This window comes from Trichomycterus rosablanca, chromosome 6 (assembly GCF_030014385.1).
Source record: "Trichomycterus rosablanca isolate fTriRos1 chromosome 6, fTriRos1.hap1, whole genome shotgun sequence".
In the NCBI taxonomy this organism is placed as follows: Eukaryota; Metazoa; Chordata; class Actinopteri; order Siluriformes; family Trichomycteridae; genus Trichomycterus; species Trichomycterus rosablanca.
The window spans coordinates 24,514,654-24,535,502 of NC_085993.1; the positions used below are offsets into that span (position 1 = coordinate 24,514,654).

The window sequence follows — 20,849 nt, forward strand, 5'->3', positions numbered from 1 at the left end:
TGTTGACAAGAACTCAACATCCATTTTTGAAAACAAGCAGAAGTGTGGACTCATCTGACCACAGACCACTTTCCACTGTCTTTCGGTCCATCTTTGATGAGCTAGAGCCCAGAAAACTCTGTATGTATGGCTTTCTCTCTGTGTATCAAAATTTCAGGTTGCAATTCTTGATGCAGCAGCAAACTGTGTTAAGTGACAATGCTTTTCTGAAGTACTCCCAAGCCCATGTGGCTATATTTATCACAGTAGTGTGGTGGTTTCTCATGCAATGCTGTCTGAGAGATCAAAAGTCATGCACATTTAACAGTGTTTTTGGCTTTGCCCTACATGGACTGAGATATATCCAGAGCAGTTTTAAATGATTATGCATGGTAGATGGTGAATGACTAAAGTATTTATAATCTTACATTGACACATTTTTGAACTGACTGAAAATTCTCATGAAGTTTGGCACAAAGCTGTGAGCCACGACCCATCAATGCTTGTAAAGACTAAGCCTTTGGAGGATCTATATTTAAATACCCAATCATGATTTCCTCACCTGTTACCAATTCACCTTCCCTAATATGAAATGCTGTAACATGAATATTCCATAAACCTTTCACTCTTATTTTGCCCCTGTCCCAACATTTTGGAGTGTGTTGCAGGCATCAAATTCTAAATGTTTATATTTACAAAATTAAATGAAGTTGATCAGTGAAAACACTGGACATCTTGTCTTTCTACATTTGTCAGTTAAATAAAGATTGAAGACATTTAACAAATCACAGATTCTTTCTTTTACTGTGTTTTACAAAATGTCCCAACTTTTTCAGAATTTAGGTTTGTAAATTTTTGTACTCGAAAAAGTGTTGTTGTTGTTTTGTTTTTTTTGCATTTTTGGTTAAGTTACCACTAGCTACTAATCAGAACAGGATCTCCATAATCAGATATTGTGCTTCATAATGTGCTACACATTTTCAATGAGAGACAGATCTGGACTGCAGATAGGCCAGTCTAGCACCTGCACGTTTTACTATGGAGCCACAGCTTTGTAAAACATGAAGTATAGCTGTGTATTAGCAGTGTCTTGCTAAAACAAGCTGAGATGCTGTGAAGTTGCTTTAAGACAATGTCTATTGTAAAAAGCGCTATACAAATAAGTTTGACTTGACTTGATGTCCCTGAAAAAGATGTCATCTAAGTGAAAGCATATGTTGCTCTGAAATGTGTATGTACCTCCAAGCGTTGATGGTGACTTCATAAATTAGCATGTTACAGATGACACTGTCACTAACACATCCTCTTACCATAAACTTGCATGGTAACAAATGTGATTGTTTTTTCTTTTATTTCTGGCCTGGAGAATACAACGGCTATTACTTTAAAAACAATTTAAAAGGTGAACTCGTCAGACCACAGCACATTTCCACCTTCCACCAGTCCATTTACATTTAAAGACTTGAGTCTAGAGAATCGGGCAGCTTGTTTGATATGTGACTTCTACTTTGTATTGTAGATGTTTATAAATTGTGTTTATTGAGAAATGCTTTCTGGTCTGCTATTTGTTCTTTAAGTTTACTTTTAATATTTATACATTGCACATTCAAAAATGTTTTATCTAAGTTTTTAATATTTTAATAAATCTTTACAACAAAAAGAACAAGACAAATACAAGAGAAAAGGGTCAGAACATCTGAAATCTATGTTTGAAAGTGTTTCTACCATGTCAATTTGGTGGAGCAATTAAGGTACAGCAGAAATTGCAGGGATAATTGGACTCGGAGACTGCTAACCCCTTTTTGTGCCTTTCAACAAACCTACAGGACTGAATATATTTGGACATTGGAAAAAAACGAATTATTTGAATACTATAAGAATACTTATATCACTTTTCACCAGCTGGCAAATAAAATGTGATTGCTTTTAGTGCTGCAGTGTAAAGATACTGAGTTACTTTTTGTAACCACCACTTATTTGACTAAGACTGCTTTGTTGCTGAGCAATCTCAGAGGGACTTCTGTTACAAATGATCAATGTTTTTATCATTAATATTATTTCATTTTGAACATTAGAATTATTGAATAATTGTTAATGTTGTAGTTTTTTGCTTAATAAAACACTTCAGCCATTTAACAGTCCAGTATCTTCATTGTATACTACATTGGACAGGTCGTGATTTCAGACAGGCCACTTGACACAGTCTAGCACTTGCTTATTACAAAGCCATGCTGTTGTTACACATGCAGCTCAAACAAACAGGAAAAACCTATAAAAAGATGTCTAAATGCAAGCATATGCTGCTCCAAAACATATATGTATGGCTCAGCATTAATGGTGACTTCACAGATGTGCCAGTTACCCATGCATTTGGCACTCAAACAACCCCAATGTTATGAGTCTGAATTTAAAAATTTATATCATACCATATCATATTTCAAGCTTGTATCAATCCATCTCAGATAAGCTTGAGTGACGTTTCTAGATGTTGTGTGTATTTGCCTTCCACTTTGCACAATACAATTAAACTTGTATTTATAGATGCAGAGTTAAACTGTATTATCTGACAAGTGTTTTTAAGTATTCCAAACCCAAATCAGAGATTTTTTTTTTTTGCATTTTACAAATGGTTTTAGGTCACAGGCATTAAACAATGATTTTTAATTCTTGCTAACTATGTATCCAGATTCTCTGAATATTCTAATTGTGTCATGGACTGTAGATGGTTATATCATGAAATATATAATTTAAATATAAGTTATAAAAGACAGATTTGTAAACAATAAAGCAAAATAATTTCCATCTCTGTCACCTAACACCTCTAACCACCGGTCTGCCGCTGCATCAAGGAATGGAAACTGAAACTCTGTTACACAAAGAGAAAGTCATACATCAGACATGCTGCCATTAAGATCTAGCTCTGTCTTTCACTAAAATGTGGGGTGCATCATAAAGAGAATAACCAGAAACAGTGACCACAATCAGTTGAGAATCTGAATTTCTGTATTTAAGCACGAATGGCCAAAATGCCACTTGTAAAACTGCAACAGTTAGTACCCTTAGTTCTTAAAAAGTGTAATTAAAAGTGAAGGTGATTCAATACAGTGGTAAGCATGCCTCTGCCCTGACTTTTTTAAGCGAGTAGTGGGCATCAATTTCTAAATTTGTTGGTCAGTAAAAACATTGCAACTCATTGTACTTCTGTCTTTAAATAAAGGTTCAAGAAGATTTAAACAAATCAGAGATTTTTTTTGCATTTTACAAAATGACCCCCTTTTCCAAAAATGGGGTTTGTATTATGCTGTGGGCAAAATGATGCCAAATATGCACTGTTTCCTGCTGCATTACTGTAACAGTGACACAGATCTTTTTCATAGCAGTTTAAGTATTACACTGAATAAAATACTTCACATTTCATGGGGGTCAAAGGTGCAGTTGAAAAGAGTCACACTACACTGCATTCCCTATGTCTCATTAAACGTAGGGACAACACTTTATAGGCTTACTCATGAATGAGCTTTAAGCTCTCTTGCTAGTATGTTTTTGTTCTGGTTTCCGAGAGCACAGTCGGTAAACTGCAGTGACATCCTTGTGCTGTAGCTGCTGCAGGCACCCTGCTACTTGAGTTTTGTCCAGGGGTGGTGTGTTTTATCTGCTACTGGCTGTCTGGGCTTCCCTGTCTGTCTCTTTGGTGAGCATTTGGGTTATGACGCACTGGTGAATTAAGTGGCTGGTAAAGAAACACCCAAATGCTCCTTTGTTTCTTTTCTTTCTTTGTCCCAGTGACTCAAGTTTCCTTGTGATGACGACTCTGATCAAGCCATCATCCCTCTTCTCCTCACAACATACTGAACGCACACACATGCTGCTAAAGCGAAAATGACTTTTCCTGACAGATGATGCTCACATCTGAAGGGAGCCCTTTGAGCAGGTGTAACAAGGTGCTAATGGACTGAAACACACTAATAAGGTAAAAAAAAAAAAATGTACGTACTTGTCATTAAGTCCAGAGAAGAAAATGAGGGAAACCTGAGCACAGGTAAAATTCCATCCTTTGAGAGGGCAGGCAAGCTAACTCTCTCAGAGAAGGAGGGGGGGGATTTTACCTGTATCCGTGCTGTGCATCGGCACATTGAAAGTATGACTGATAATCACAGTGATCGGACTATTTATGATGTAATTAATTATGGTGATATGTCTGTGATTGATAGCTGACTGCATTATGTGATGTACACCTACTGTATGTAATGGGCACTGATGTATTAATGTGTATACCGTTAATCGTTAGAGCACTCCATTCACGCTTGGCGTACACCACCGCTTCTTAAGCAAGCATGCAGTAACATGCAGTAACACCGATGGGCACAAGGCACACAGTAACACCCTGGACAGGGCGCCAGTCCATCTCAGGGCAGACACACACACCCATTCACCTATAGGGTAATTCAGTGTGTTTTGGACTTTATCTTATCTCCCTGGGTTTTTCCTTGTTTTTCCTCTTGACCCCTATATCCACACATTTTTACATCTGCCTAGTGGCCAGCACACACTAGTTTTACTTAATGTCAGTGGGGTCACGCTTAAAATCATGTTATATGGAATGCAGTTATTCTGCTCCAGTGATGAGGTTGACTGTCTTTGTGTTTCCACCTATCGATTGTTCTGTTTTGGTTAAGCATCCTACAATTAGATCCTGTAGCATCACACAAATGTGTGGAGGAAGTTCTGTAAGGTACCCAGCTGCCATACCAGTACTGGTCAACTGACAGGGCAAAGGCACAGTTGGATGGAATGTTTATTTCTTTTTAAACTACACTTCAAAGCTTTACCTCTGGCTCATCACATGTTATTTGCAACATTTGGGGGCAATTCTTTATAGGTATATACAGTGGGGTCAAAAAGTATTTAGTCAGCCACTGATTGTGCAGGTTCTCCTACTTAGAAAGATGAGAGAGGTCTGTAATTTTCATCATAGGTACACTTCAACTATGAGAGACAAAATGAGGAAAAAAAATCCAGGAAATCACATTGTAGGATTTTTAAAGAATTTATTTGTAAATTATGGTGGAAAATAAGTATTTGGTCAATAACAAACAAGCAAGATTTCTGGCTCTCACAGACCTGTAACTTCTTCTTTAAGAAGCTCTTCTGTCCTCCACTCGTTACCTGTATTAATGGCACCTGTTTGACCTCGTTATCTGTATAAAAGACACCTGTCCACAGCCTCAAACAGTCAGACTCCAAACTCAACCATGGCCAAGACCAAAGAGCTGTCGAAGGACACCAGGAAGAAAATTGTAGACCTTCACCAGGCTGGGAAGAGTGAATCTACAATAGGCAAGCAGGTTGGTGTGAATAAATCAACTGTGGGAGCAATTGTAAGAAAATGGAAGACGTACAAGACCATTGATAATCTCCCTTGGGGTAAAGATCTCATCCCGTGGGGTCAAAATAATCATGAGAACGGTGAGCAAAAATCCCAGAACTACACGGAGGGACCTGATGAATGACCTGCAGAGAGCTGGGACCAAAGTAACAAAGGCTACCATCAGTATACACACTACGTCGAGAGGGACTCAAATCCTGCAGTGCCAGGCGTGTCCCCCTGCTTAAGCCAGTACATGTCCAGGCCCGTCTGAAGTTTGCCAGAGAGCATATGGATGATCCAGAAGAGGATTGGGAGAATATCATGTGGTCAGATGAAACCAAAATGGAACTTTTTGGTAAAAACTCAACTCGTCGTGTTTGGAGGAATAAGAAAAACCCAAGAACACCATACCTACTGTGAAGCATGGGGGTGGAAACATCATGCTTTGGGGCTGTTTTTCTGCAAAGGGGACAGGGTGACTGATCCGTGTTATGGGAAGAATGAACGGGGCCATGTATCGTTAGATTTTAAGCCAAAACCTCCTTCCATCAGTGAGAGCATTGAAGATGGAACGTGGCTGGGTCTTCCAGCATGACAATGATCCCAAACACACCGCTCGGGCAACGAAGGAGTGGCTCCGTAAAAAGCATTCAAGGTCCTGGAGTGGCCTAGCCAGTCTCCAGACCTCAACCCCATAGAAAATTTGTGGAGTCCGTGTTGCCCAGCAACAGCCCCAAAACATCACTGCTCTAGAGGAGATCTGCATGGAGGAATGGGCCAAAATACCAGCTACAGTGTGTGCAAACCTGGTGAAGACTTACAGGAAACGTTTCACCTCTGTCATTGCCAACAAAGGTTATGTTACAAAGTATTGAGTTGAACTTTTGTTATTGACCAAATACTTATTTTCCACCATAATTTACAAATAAATTCTTTAAAAATCCTACAATGTGATTTCCTGCATTTTTTTTTCTCATTTTGTCTCTCATAGTTGAAGTGTACCTATGATGAAAATTACAGACCTCTCTCATCTTTCTAAGTAGGAGAACTTGCACAATCAGTGGCTGACTAAATACTTTTTGGCCCCACTGTACATGACCAAGCTTTAGACAGAGTCCTTGTTTGTTTGTTAGTTTCCTTGTTTGTCTCCCTCAGGGCCAACTGCTCTCCCACTGTTTTCTCCCACTGGATCTTGTGCTAGCGTGGTTCTTTTTTGGTTTCTTTGAACATGGCAGCTTTGAACATTACAAATAATCAAATTTAAACATAATATACTAATGTCTTAAAGCTGAATAAAGAATTATCACCTGGTAGGAGTTTGGCCAGAAGGTGCTAATGGCCAGCTCAGCCTTGACCCATCCTTCACTCACGGGTGCTGAAGTGTTCCACACAGGGTTTCCCAGTGGCCCATTGTCCACCTTGACGTAAACATTTAGTACTCCAGGACTGAGTCCATCCCAGTTTGAGAGTGAATAATGAAAGTTGATGCAATGTGTGTCATTTTCTTTGAGCGTTGGAAGGAGGAGATGGGCCCTCTGGCCTGAAACACGGCCAGATGTATTCACCATCATAAAGGAGCCTGAAGAGAACACAAACACAATTACAGTAAGGTAACATTAATGACAAAGGTTTTATGAGCAGTTAGACATACCGTGAATAAAAAGATATATGTAAAAATAAACCCATAATGTAAAAAATATTATGATTAGCAATAGTTCATAAGGTATAATAGCTTTAAGGTGTCTTAAACATTCTAATAAGGACATTTCCTACCTACTATTAAGCACAACTGTGTTGACAAAAGCTGATCACAAAAATTATTATGGATCAGTTAGGCAGTTTGTCCAGAAATCATTAGATTTTATCTAATCACTATTTTATTTCTGCATTAAATGTGTCATTCAGCAAATACGAAAATAAAACCCACAATAAACCTATTTTACAACCCCAAATCAAAAAATGCAAATAAAATAAAAATAATGTTTTCCTACTTTGACTTTTATTTGATTGCAGACAGTTTGAACCCAAGATATTTCATGTTTTGTCTGCTTAACTTAATTTCATTTATTAATATACCTCCATTCCTGCATTTCAGGCCTGCAACACATTCCAAAAAAAGTTGGGACGGGGGCAATTTAGAGCTAGTAATGAGGTGAAAAAACTAAAACTAAATGATGTGATTCCAAACAGGTGATTGTAATCATGGTTTGGTACAAAAGCAGCATCCAGGAGGTGACCACGACTTCTCTGGGTTTGGAGGCATCTAGAATGGACCATCACACAGTGGAAACGTGTGTTGTGATCAGATGATTCAGCATTCCAGATCTTTTTTGGAAAAGTACATTGAGACCTTAGAGCAACATATGCTGCCTTCAAGACATCATATTTTCCAGGGACGTCCATGCATTTTTCAACAAGACAATGCAAAACATGCTGCACACATTACAAAGGCATGGCTGCGGAAGAAGAGGGTACGGGTACTGGACTGGCCTGCCTGCAGTCCTGACCTGTCCCCGATAGAGAATGTGTTGAAAATCTTGAAACAAAAAAAAATGTAGTCACCCCAGCATTTGGAGGGCAAGCCTTTAGTTAAATCACCACAATTTCTGCATTAAATGTTTAGTTTAGCAAAAGGCTTTTATAATCATTGTATGTGGCTGTTGTAAAAGATGCAACCAAACCATGAATAATGCAGAGATATTTTTTTTTTTACCAAAGACTGTTTTAAAGGATAAAGCAGTTCCTGAACTGTTTACAAAAAAGTATACCATGCTCTAATGCATGAAAGGAATGTCAGAAATATCTTGCAGGATAAGATATTATGAGTTTGCACCCACCGCCCTGTATAGCTACAATAGTCTTTATTATTCTGAGAAGGCTTTTCACAGGATTTTGTCCATCTAATTCAAATCATCACTGTGTGGTCAGGTGCTGATTTTGGACAAGAAGGCCTGGCTTGTGATGGGTATTACAGTGAATCCAAAGGTGTTCATTCGGGTTGAGGATAATAAGGCTGTGTAAACCACTAGGGTTAAAACCATGTTTAGTCATGCTCAACCATGTTTAGTCATGCTGGAACAAAAAAGGGTCTTCCCCAAACTGTTGCCACAAAGTTGGAATCATATAATTTGTCTGTTAGCATACCTTTTTGACGAACTAACAGAGGCATTTTAGGCATGTTTATTGAATGAAGACAAGACCAGAACAGAAACACATCCTTAATACAAAAGCACATGCAATAACAAGCCCTAAGCTAGGGCTAAGCTACACTAATGCTAATTGCTAAATGCTAAACTAATATATGGTATAACAAGGACCACTAGACTAAGCTATACACACCAGGAACTAAAAAACAGGAATGCTAACCAGGATGCCAACTGCTATGCTAAACTGACTCTAAGCATGGACTAAGGAAAGTATCAAGGGAGAGAGCTAGATCACATGACTATCACAGAACTGTAACACTGAACTGGACCTAGAAACTAGGAACAGATACAAGTATATCTATATAGACAGATACAACAGTATATTTACACAAAGACTGACAAGGATTACAATCACAGGGGTATATATGCAATAAGTGCTAATGAGACCAGCCAGAGTTTGGGCAGGGCGACTGAGAACGGCCAGAGTTTGGGCAGGGCGACAGGGACCGGCCAGAGTTCGGCAGGCCGGCTGGGACCAGCCAAAGTTTGGACAGGCCGGCTGGGACCAGTGGAAGGCCCACAGTAGAGCCATCCAAAGTCTACACAGAGGACCCTGAAGAGCTGTATAGTGGCAGGTCCGTGGTGCGGAGCCTGGTGAGCTGTCTGGGGTCAGCAGCATGGAGTCTGGAGAGCTGTCAAAAGTAGGCGTCGAGTAAAGAATAGCTTGGGTCAGACAGACAAGGTTTAGAAACGACTGAATCAAAGTATAGGCTGGAACAGGGACAACTGTAAAACTTAAGATGGGCGACAGGCCGTGACAGACGAACTAGAAACCATGGAAACTGACAGAGGTACAGGACAGACTTGGATGGACAAAAGACAACTAGATGTAACTGGCAGAACCAAGAGACAGACTTTGACTGGAAGAAAGATAGGAGGACCCTGAGGAGCCAGGGGGTCAGACAGCAGTGGAGAAAAAAATGGAGGACCCTCCCCAGTGGAGACTAGTTGTGGGGCCACATCCATAGTGAGCACCAGGTGACAGGTGCAGCATGCACTGGAGGCAACTCCTAAAGTGAAAGCTGGGAGATAAGAAGCATCCTCAGTAGACACTGGAGACTGGGCCACATCAACAGTAGGCACTGGGGGACAGGAAGCATCCCCAGCAGGCATTGGAGGCCAGGCATCTGCTGCAGTGTGCACTGTGCTACAAACAGCGTCCCCAAAGGGCACAAGTGATCAAATGATTTTAGTAGTGGGCACTGGGCAAACAAGCAACATCCCCAGTGGGCGCTGGAGGTCGGACCGCTTCTAAAGCGGGCACGGGTTGATGAAAGATGTCCACAGTGGACACTGGAAGTGGGGTCATATTCATAATGGGTGCTGGGTCACAAGGAGCGTCCCCAGCAGGCACTGGAGTTTTGACAGAACTCCATACATATCCCTGTATGGGTTCCTCCCCGGGTATTGGGTTCACATGAGGTTCTCAAAAGCCTGGACTGGGTTCAGTTCAACTTCACAGTCAGACCAAATCTGCTGAGCATATATGGGAGCAGCACCCTTTAGTTTTGATATCGTAAACCGTCCCAACCTTTTCTGATTTGGGGTTGTACATGCAACAGTGCTCTTTTGCCAAAATCGTAAGGAACACCCAAACTCTCAACTACTGCTGAAAGGGAATTTTTTAAAAATGGGTAAATACACTGATCAGCCATAACATTAAAACCACCTCCTTGTTTCTACACTCACTGTCCACTTTATCAGCTACACTTACCATATAGAAGCACTTTGTAGTTCTACAATTACTGACTGTAGTCCATCTGTTACTCTGCATGCTTTGTTAGCCCTCTTTCATGCTGTTCTTCAATGGTCAGGACTCTCCTAGGACCACCACAGAGTAGGTTTAATTTGGGTGGTGAATCATTCTCAGCACTGCAGTGACACTGACATGGTGGTGGTGTGTTAGTGTGTGTTGGGCTGGTATGAGTGGATCAGACACAGCAATGCTGACGGAGTTTTTAAACACCTCACTGTCACTGCCGGACTGAGAATAGTCCACAAATCAAAAATATCCAGCCAACAGCGCCCCGTGGGTAGGGTCCTGTGACCACTGATGAAGGTCTAGAAGATGACCAACTCAAACAGCAGCAATAGATGAGCGATCGTCTCTGACTTTACATCTACAAGGTGGACCAACTAGGTAAGACTGTAATAATATGGACAGTGGGTGGACACGGTATTTAAAAACTCACACTAACACACCACCACCATGTCATTATTACTGTAGAGCTGACAATCATCCACCACCTAAATAATACCTGCTCTGTAGTGGTCCTGTGGGGGTCCTGACCATTGAAGAACAGGGTAAAAGCAGGCTAAAAAGGTATGTAGAAAAATAGATGGACTACAGTCAGTAATTGTAGAACTACAAAGTGCTTTCTGTGTGAAGTTTGCATGTTCTCCCCGTGTCTGCGTGGGTTTCCTCCAGGTGCTCCGGTTTCCTTCCACAGTCCAACGACATGCTGCTGGGCTAATTGGAGACACTGAATTGTCCCATAGTTACCTAGCCGCTGGGATGCACAGACCAGTGCATTGTAGTGCCGGTCCCAAGCCCGGATAAATAGGGAGGGTCGTGTCAGGAAGGGCATCCGGCGTAAAACTGTGATAAATCCCGCCAGCGACCCCTAACGGGAAGAAGTCGGAAATGCCGACCCCGTAACCGAAAAACGGGACAAAGGCTGAGGAACAAAAAGAATGTTTCAAATCTCTCAAATGTTGATGCTGCAAATTTAATCACATGGCAGCTACCAATTTAGAAAGACTGAGGCTAGCACATGTTTCCTCCCAAAGAAGAGGGTCAATCACCTTTTTGCATCGTCAGATTTAAATATGTATATTTTTGAAAGGGACAATAGTTTTCTGCTCCTCTGGAAGCAACAAGCACAGTTTTTATAGTTCTGTTGCGACACCCTTCACATCACTCAAAACAGTCTAATCTGCAACAATCCCTGCAATATCCAGGTAAAACAAGGTGGTAAAACAGATCGGTTCTTTGTCACATTCACAGCCTAAATTTAAACATCACATCTTTTAACATCTTGACAACAAATCTTCAGGCAATCCATCAATGGGCCAAGGAAAACAATGCCCTCTCCCTCAATCCATCAGGTGCATTGTGAAAGACATAACAACACATCAATCACTCATGCCCTGGTTTCAGTTCCAGAATGAAATCAAGCAGTTCTGCACACCGATCCTATCTAGGCAAGGACCACTAAACAGTGGCACATTTACCGACAACAATTTAGGCTGTTTTAAAACAAGCATGTACTAACAGCCTAATAAACACAGAATTATTCACAGAATTAACTTTACTACCATTCAGTCATAAGTAAATATAAATCTTATTTAGCAAACAGTGTTAATTATCTCTTACATTGTGATTGTGATAAACTCAAAAATAAATACCTTATCTAAAACTATCAGCCAGTAAAAACAAAGAAGCGTTTTGTATTGTTCCTGTAAAGAAAAGGTAATTTATGAATCAATATTCAGGTCCAGGGCCAAGAGTGTTGAGTCTTAAGTCCAACTACTAATGTTTAATGATAACAGGCAGGTTGATATATTTAAAATTCTTGCTGAGTATTGCTAGACTGCCACCCCTGTCCTCTGTGACTAGTTTAGAATATTTGCAATGGTATAATTTTGCAGATTTATTGTCAGACAGCCTAGGCATATTAAGAAATGTTATGTCATCCATTTTAAACCAAAAACATTGGATTGTTTTTGCCTTTAAAATAAGCTGTTCACACTTGGTTTGTAGAACAAGTGAGGCAAAAAGTTCCACTAGCTGTCACACTTATATGCAGTTTGACAGGTCCTGTTAAGTACAAGCATTTGTTATAACCTTTTCTGTTTGTTTGTTTGTTTTTTTGTAGTTTGCCAAGTACTTATATTGTCAAAAAACATAGGTTGCAAAACCAGTGAATTATTAGCATTCTAGTCCTTACTAGAACTATAATTTATCTAGTCTGAAAGGTACAGACTATGTCTCGTTGGGGTGAAGTGTGGCACCATACCACCTCCCTTCTGATGAGAAATGGCAGATGGGCCACCCTTATGTCACATACACACACATTTTAAAATAGTGCTGGTTAGATTACTATATCAGTCCATTTGTATGCCAAATTCTAACCCCTCATTCCAAATTTATTTTGTTAATTACCTACATGCAGTGAGACTAAAGATCTGCACCTTCCTTCTCCTTTTCAGCCCCCTACCAGTTTAGTTTATTCCAGTCTTTGACCAGATAAAGAAGAAGGCAGATAAACTTTGACAGAACAGTTGCTAATAAAGTAAATGTGATTTCAGTATACATACACACCCTATTTCTGGAAAAGTTAATACATTTTGTCAAATGCAATAAAAACAAGAATGTGTGATTTTTTAATTTTCTTGTACCCTCTTGTTAAGATTGCTCTTGTGCAATTTTGCCCATTCTTGCTTAATATGAAACCTCAGCTCCTTAACAATCAGTGGTCACCATTGTCTGATTCTCACCTTCATGATGCACCATATACTTTCAATAGTAGACAGACAATTGCAGGCAAGCTAGTCTGCATGCACTCTATTTTTACAAAGCCTCATATGCACAGTAAGGCCTGGTATTGTCTTGCTGAAATAACCATGAACCTCCTGGAACAAGAGATGTTTTGATGGCAACATATGTCTCTCTAAAAACCCCAATACACCTCTGTGTCTATAATACCTTCACACATATGCCAGTTACACATAACAGATTGTGGCTTTTGCACCTTTCTCAAATAACAGTCTGGATGATCCTCTTTGTCTTTGGCACAGAGAACGCAACATCCATTTCTCCCAAAAAACATCAATTTCTCCCAAAAACTAGCCATAATGTTGACTCATCTGAACACAGCACATTTCCACTGTCTGCTGGTCCTTCTGAGATCAGTTCAGGCCCAGAGAACTTGAAAATGTTTCTGCATAGAATCAATGTTTTTTTTTCTAACAGATTCTTGGGTTGTATTTCTTGATGCAGCATTATATTGTGCTAAGTGAAAATGATTTTTAAGCCCATGTGGCTATATTTCATTAAAATGGCGGTTCCTCATGCAATGCCAGTCTCGCCTAAAACACTGAGATTTCTCCAGATTCGCCAAATCTTTTAAAGACTTTTATGCACACTACATGGTGAAAGTATCTGTAATTTTGCATTGAGTTTTTTTGTGTTTTCAAACTGATGGTTATGTTTTGTTGAGTGTTTTGCTAACATGAAATTTCATTTACAAAATACAAAGTTGTCAGTAAAAACTTTAGAAACATTTTCTTGGTACTTTTGTTAGTTGAAGTCTAGTAGCAAATCACAGATTGTTGATTTTACTGCATTTTACAAAATGTCCAGTGGGGTTTACAAAAAAATGGCAAAAGTCTTAAATACTGTTTGACAAGTAGCTCTGATATCACACATAATTAAGACTTTGGCAAGGCTAAAATTAGCTAACAATTGGCCACAATAAGAATAGGCCTGGACCGCCACAGATTGCTTAACCAGATGGCATTGTAGCAAAATGTTCACACAATTTATGACGGTGTAAATTAAAAGGGTGTAGTAAATCCTACGTGTCTACTGTGCTTATTGATAAAAAAAGATGAAGAGATAGTAAGTGTTAGTTAAAACCTTTGTATAACTTTGTAATAGGAAAAAAATATTGTATTGTTCCTAATTCTTTACTACACAGCAATGAATGCACTGTTGTTTTCTAAGTAGTAAGTTGTGAACAAGACAGTATAAAATGAACTTAATTTGCAGGATGCTTAACCAAGGTGGAACAATACAGTGGCCCAACAAACAAAAGGGGTAAGAGGAAAATTAAGGTGGTTGACAAACAGAAACAAATATAAGTAATAAATAAAAAACACAAAACATCTACAGCCCCAAGTAGAGAAAGGGGATAGAACAGGGGTAGAGTAGAAATGAAAATGACTTAGCTTCCTAAGTGCATCAATTAGCCTTAGCCACCCATGACCCTGTCTCCAGTTCCTTCCTTGGACCACTTTTGATACTGACCACTGCAGACCAGAAACACCCCACAGGAGCTGCAGTTTTGGAGATGCTCTGACCCAGTCGTCTAGCCATCACAGTTTGGCCCTTGTCAAACTCGTTCAAATCCTTTTTTCCTGCTTCTAACAGATCAGCTTGGAGGATAAAATGTTCACAAAATGTTCCCACAAAATGTCTTTTGTATCTGTTGATCCTGGATTTTGTAAAGTTGCTTGGAGACAATGTCTATTGTAAAAAGCGCTATATAAATAAAGTTGACTTGACTTGACACTTGCTGCCTAATATATCCCACCCACTAACAGGTGCCGTGATGAAAAGCTAATCAGTCCACCTGTTAGTGGTCATAATGTTATGCTTAGTCGGTTTATATACAGTATATATATATATATATATATATATATATATATATATATATATATATGTATATATATATATATATATATATACAGTGTATCACAAAAGTGAGTACACCCCTCACATTTCTGCAAATATTTCATTATATCTTTTCATGGGACAACACTATAGACATGAAACTTGGATATAACTTAGAGTAGTCAGTGTACAACTTGTATAGCAGTGTAGATTTACTGTCTTCTGAAAATAACTCAACACACAGCCATTAATGTCTAAATAGCTGGCAACATAAGTGAGTACACCCCACAGTGAACATGTCCAAATTGTGCCCAAATGTGTCATTGTCCCTCCCTGGTGTCATGTGTCAAGGTCCCAGGTGTAAATGGGGAGCAGGGCTGTTAAATTTGGTGTTTTGGGTACAATTCTCTCATACTGGCCACTGGATATTCAACATGGCACCTCATGGCAAAGAACTCTCTGAGGATGTGAGAAATAGAATTGTTGCTCTCCACAAAGATGGCCTGGGCTATAAGAAGATTGCTAACACCCTGAAACTGAGCTACAGCATGGTGGCCAAGGTCATACAGCGGTTTTCCAGGACAGGTTCCACTCGGAACAGGCTTCGCCAGGGTGGACCAAAGAAGTTGAGTCCACGTGTTCGGCGTCATATCCAGAGGTTGGCTTTAAAAGATAGACACATGAGTGCTGCCAGCATTGCTGCAGAGGTTGAAGACGTGGGAGGTCAGCCTGTCAGTGCTCAGACCATACGCCGCACACTGCATCAACTCGGTCTGCATGGTCGTCATCCCAGAAGGAAGCTGACGCACAAGAAAGCCCGCAAACAGTTTGCTGAAGACAAGCAGTCCAAGAACATGGATTACTGGAATGCCCTGTGGTCTGACGAGACCAAGATAAACTTGTTTGGCTCAGATGGTGTCCAGCATGTGTGGCGGCGCCCTGGTGAGAAGTACCAAGACAACTGTATCTTGCCTACAGTCAAGCATGGTGGTGGTAGCATCATGGTCTTGGGCTGCATGAGTGTTGCTGGCACTGGGGAGCTGCAGTTCATTGAGGGAAACATGAATTCCAACATGTACTGTGACATTCTGAAACAGAGCATGGTCCCCTCCCTTCGAAAACTGGATCACTTTTGTGATACACTGTATATACAGTGTATCACAGAAGTGAGTACACCCCTCACATTTCTGCAGATATTTAAGTATATCTTTTCATGGGACAACACTGACAAAATGACACTTTGACACAATGAAAAGTAGTCTGTGTGCAGCTTATATAACAGTGTAAATTTATTCTTCCCTCAAAATAACTCAATATACAGCCATTAATGTCTAAACCACCGGCAACAAAAGTGAGTACACCCCTAAGAGACTACACCCCTAAATGTCCAAATTGAGCACTGCTTGTCATTTTCCCTCCAAAATGTCATGTGATTTGTTAGTGTTACTAGGTCTCAGGTGTGCATAGGGAGCAGGTATGTTCAATTTAGTAGTACAGCTCTCACACTCTCTCATACTGGTCACTGAAAGTTCCAACATGGCACCTCATGGCAAAGAACTCTCTGAGGATCTTAAAAGATGAATTGTTGCGCTACATGAAGATGGCCAAGGCTACAAGAAGATTGCCAACACCCTGAAACTGAGCTGCAGCACAGTGGCCAAGATCATCCAACGTTTTAAAAGAGCAGGGTCCACTCAGAACAGACCTCGCGTTGGTCGTCCAAAGAAGCTGAGTGCACGTGCTCAGCGTCACATCCAACTGCTGTCTTTGAAAGATAGGCGCAGGAGTGCTGTCAGCATTGCTGCAGAGATTGAAAAGGTGGGGGGTCAGCCTGTCAGTGCTCAGACCATACGTCGCACACTACATCAAATTGGTCTGCATGGCTGTCACCCCAGAAGGAAGCCTCTTCTGAAGTCTCTACACAAGAAAGCCCGCAAACAGTTTGCTGAAGACATGTCAACAAAGGACATGGATTACTGGAACCATGTCCTATGGTCTGATGAGACCAAGATTCATTTGTTTGGTTCAAGCATGTGTGGCGGCAATCAGGTGAGGAGTACAAAGATAAGTGTGTCATGCCTACAGTCAAGCATGGTGGTGGGAATGCCATGGTCTGGGGCTGCATGAGTGCAGCAGGTGTTGGGGAGTTACATTTCATTGAGGGACACATGAACTCCAATATATACTGTGAAATACTGAAGCCGAGTATGATCCCCTCCCTCCGGAAACTGGGTCGCAGGGCAGTGTTCCAGCATGATAATGACCCCAAACACACCTCTAAGACGACCACTGCTTTATTGAAGAGGCTGAGGGTAAAGGTGATGGACTGGCCAAGCATGTCTCCAGACCTAAACCCAATAGAACATCTTTGGGGCATCCTCAAGCGGAAGGTGGAGGAGCGCAAAGTCTCGAATATCCGCCAGCTCCGTGATGTCGTCATGGAGGAGTGGAAAAGCATTCCAGTGGCAACCTGTGAAGCTCTGGTAAACTCCATGCCCAGGAGAGTTAAGGCAGTTCTGGGAAATAATGGTGGCCACACAAAATATTGACACTTCAGGAACTTTCACTAAGGGGTGTACTCACTTTTGTTGCCGGTGGTTTAGACATTAATGGCTGTATATTGAGTTATTTTGAGGGAAGAATAAATTTACACTGTTATATAAGCTGCACACAGACTACTTTTCATTGTGTCAAAGTGTCATTTTGTCAGTGTTGTCCCATGAAAAGATATACTTAAATATCTGCAGAAATGTGAGGGGTGTACTCACTTTTGTGATACACTGTATATATATATTTACAGTGTATCACAAAAGTGAGTACACCCCTCACATTTCTGCAGATATTTAAGTATATCTTTTCATGGGACAACACTGACAAAATTACACTTTGACACAATGAAAAGTAGTCTGTGTGCTTATATAACAGTGTAAATTTATTCTTCCTTCAAAATAACTCAATATACAGCCATTAATGTCTAAACCACCGGCAACAAAAGTGAGTACACCCCTTAGTGAAAGTTCCTGAAGTGTCAATATTTTGTGTGGCCACCATTATTTCCCAAAACTGCCTTAACTCTCCTGGGCATGGAGTTTACCAGAGCTTCACAGGTTGCCACTGGAATGCTTTTCCACACCTCCATGACGACATCACGCAGCTGGCGGATATTTGAGACTTTGCGCTTCTCCACCTTCCGCTTGAGGATGCCTCAAAGATGTTCTATTGGGTTTAGGTCTGGAGACATGCTTGGCCAGTCCATCACCTTTACCCTCAGCCTCTTCAATAAAGCAGTGGTCGTCTTAGAGGTGTGTTTGGGGTCATTATCATGCTGGAACACTGCCCTGCGACCCAGTTTCCGGAGGGAGGGGATCATGCTCTGCTTCAGTATTTCACAGTACATATTGGAGTTCATGTGTCCCTCAATGAAATGTAACTCCGCAACACCTGCTGCACTCATGCAGCCCCAGACCATGGCATTCCCACCACCATGCTTGACTGTAGGCATGACACACTTATCTTTGTACTCCTCACCTGATTGCCGCCACACATGCTTGAGACCATCTGAACCAAACAAATTAATCTTGGTCTCATCAGACCATAGGACATGGTTCCAGTAATCCATGTCCTTTGTTGACATGTCTTCAGCAAACTGTTTAACGGGCTTTCTTGTGTACTTCAGAAGAGGCTTCCTTCTGGGGTGACAGCCATGCAGACCAATTTGATGTAGTGTGCGGCGTATGGGCTGAGCACTGACAGGCTGACCCCCCAACTTTTCAATCTCTGCAGCAATGCTGACAGCACTCCTGCGCCTGTCTTTCAAAGACAGCAGTTGGATGTGACGCTGAGCACGTGCACTCAGCTTCTTTGGACGACCAACGCGAGGTCTGTTCTGAGTGGACCCTGCTCTTTTAAAACGCTGGATGATCTTGGCCACTGTGCTGCAGCTCAGTTTCAGGGTGTTGGCAATCTTCTTGTAGCCTTGGCCATCTTCATGTAGCGCAACAATTCGTCTTTTAAGATCCTCAGAGAGTTCTTTGCCATGAGGTGCCATGTTGGAACTTTCAGTGACCAGTATGAGAGAGTGTGAGAGCTGTACTACTAAATTGAACACACCTGCTCCCTATGCACACCTGAGACCTAGTAACACTAACGAGTCACATGACATTTTGGAGGGAAAATGACAAGCAGTGCTCAATTTGGACATTTAGGGGTGTAGTCTCTTAGGGGTGTACTCACTTTTGTTGCCGGTGGTTTAGACATTAATGGCTGTATATTGAGTTATTTTGAGGGAAGAATAAATTTACACTGTTATATAAGCTGCACACAGACTACTTTTCATTGTGTCAAAGTATCATTTTGTCAGTGTTGTCCCATGAAAACATATACTTAAATATCTGCAGAAATGTGAGGGGTGTACTCACTTTTGTGATACACTGTATATATACCGTATATAGTGGGGCCAAAACGTATTTAGTCAGCCACTGATTGTGCAAGTTCTCCTACTTAGAAAGATGAGAGAGGTCTGTAATTTTCATCATAGGTACACTTCAACTATGAGAGAAAAAATGAGGGAAAAAAAATCCAGGAAATCACATTGTAGGATTTTTTAAGAGTTTATTTGTAAATTATGGTGGAAAATAAGTATTTGGTCACCCACAAACAAGCAAGATTTCTGGCTCTCACAGACCTGTAACTTCTTCTTTGAGAAGCTCTTCTGTCCTCCACTCGTCACCTGTATTAATGGCACCTGTTTGACCTCGTTATCTGTATAAAAGACACCTGTCCACAGCCTCAAACAGTCAGACTACAAACTCAACCATGGCCAAGACCAAAGAGCTGTCGAAGGACACCAGGAAGAAAATTGTAGACCTGCACCAGGCTGGGAAGAGTGAATCTACAATAGGCAAGCAGGTTGGTGTGAATAAATCAACTGTGGGAGCAATTGTAAGAAAATGGAAGACATACGAGACCATTGATAATCTCCCTCGATCTGGGGCCCCACGCAAGATCTCATCCCGTGGGGTCAAAATGATCATGAGAACGGTGAGCAAAAATCCCAGAACTACACGGAGGGACCTGATGAATGACCTGCAGAGAGCTGGGACCAAAGTAACAAAGGCTACCATCAGTAACACACTACGCCGAGAGGGACTCAAATCCTGCAGTGCCAGGTGTGTCCCCCTGCTTAAGCCAGTACATGTCCAGGCCCGTCTGAAGTTTGCCAGAGAGCATATAGATGATCCAGAAGAGGACTGGGAGAATATCATGTGGTCAGATGAAACCAAAGTGGAACTTTTTGGTAAAAACTCAAAAACTCGTGTTTGGAGGAAGAAGAATGCTGAGTTGCATCCCAAGAACACCATACCTACTGTGAAGCATGGGGGTGGAAACATCATGCTTTGGGGCTGTTTTTCTGCAAAGGGGACAGGACGACTGATCCGTGTTAAGGGAAGAATGAACGGGGCCATGTAGATTTTAAGCCAAAGCCTCCTTCCATCAGTGTGAGCATCGAAGATGGAACGTGGCTGGGTCTTCCAGCATGACAATGATCCCAAACACACCGCTCGGGCAACGAAGGAGTGGCTCCGTAAAAAGCATTTCAAAGTCCTGGAGTGGCCTAGCCAGTCTCCAGACCTCAACCCCATAGAGAATTTGTGGAGGGAGTTGAAAGTCCGTGTTGCCCAGCGACAGCCCCAAAACATCACTGCTCTAGAGGAGATCTGAATGGAGGAATGGGCCAAAATACCACCTACAGTGTGTGCAAACCTGGTGAAGACTTACAGGAAACGTTTCACCTCTGTCATTGCCAACAAAGGTTATGTTACAAAGTATTGAGTTGAACTTTTGTTATTGACCAAATACTTATTTTCCACCATAATTTACAAATAAATTCATGAAAAAT

At 41.1% G+C, this 20,849-nt stretch overlaps 1 protein-coding gene across 4 annotated transcripts in view; it reads right to left on the bottom strand.

Moving 5' to 3' along the window:
* Positions 1-20,849, bottom strand: part of ptprt (protein tyrosine phosphatase receptor type T) — a 281,354-nt gene that overhangs the window by 218,771 nt on the left and 41,734 nt on the right. For all 4 annotated transcript variants that reach the window (XM_062997565.1, XM_062997564.1, XM_062997566.1 and 1 more), the window contains exon 2: positions 6,655-6,926. In XM_062997565.1, coding sequence (XP_062853635.1) covers positions 6,655-6,926 — 272 coding nt within the window. The remainder of the gene's footprint in view (positions 1-6,654; positions 6,927-20,849) is intronic.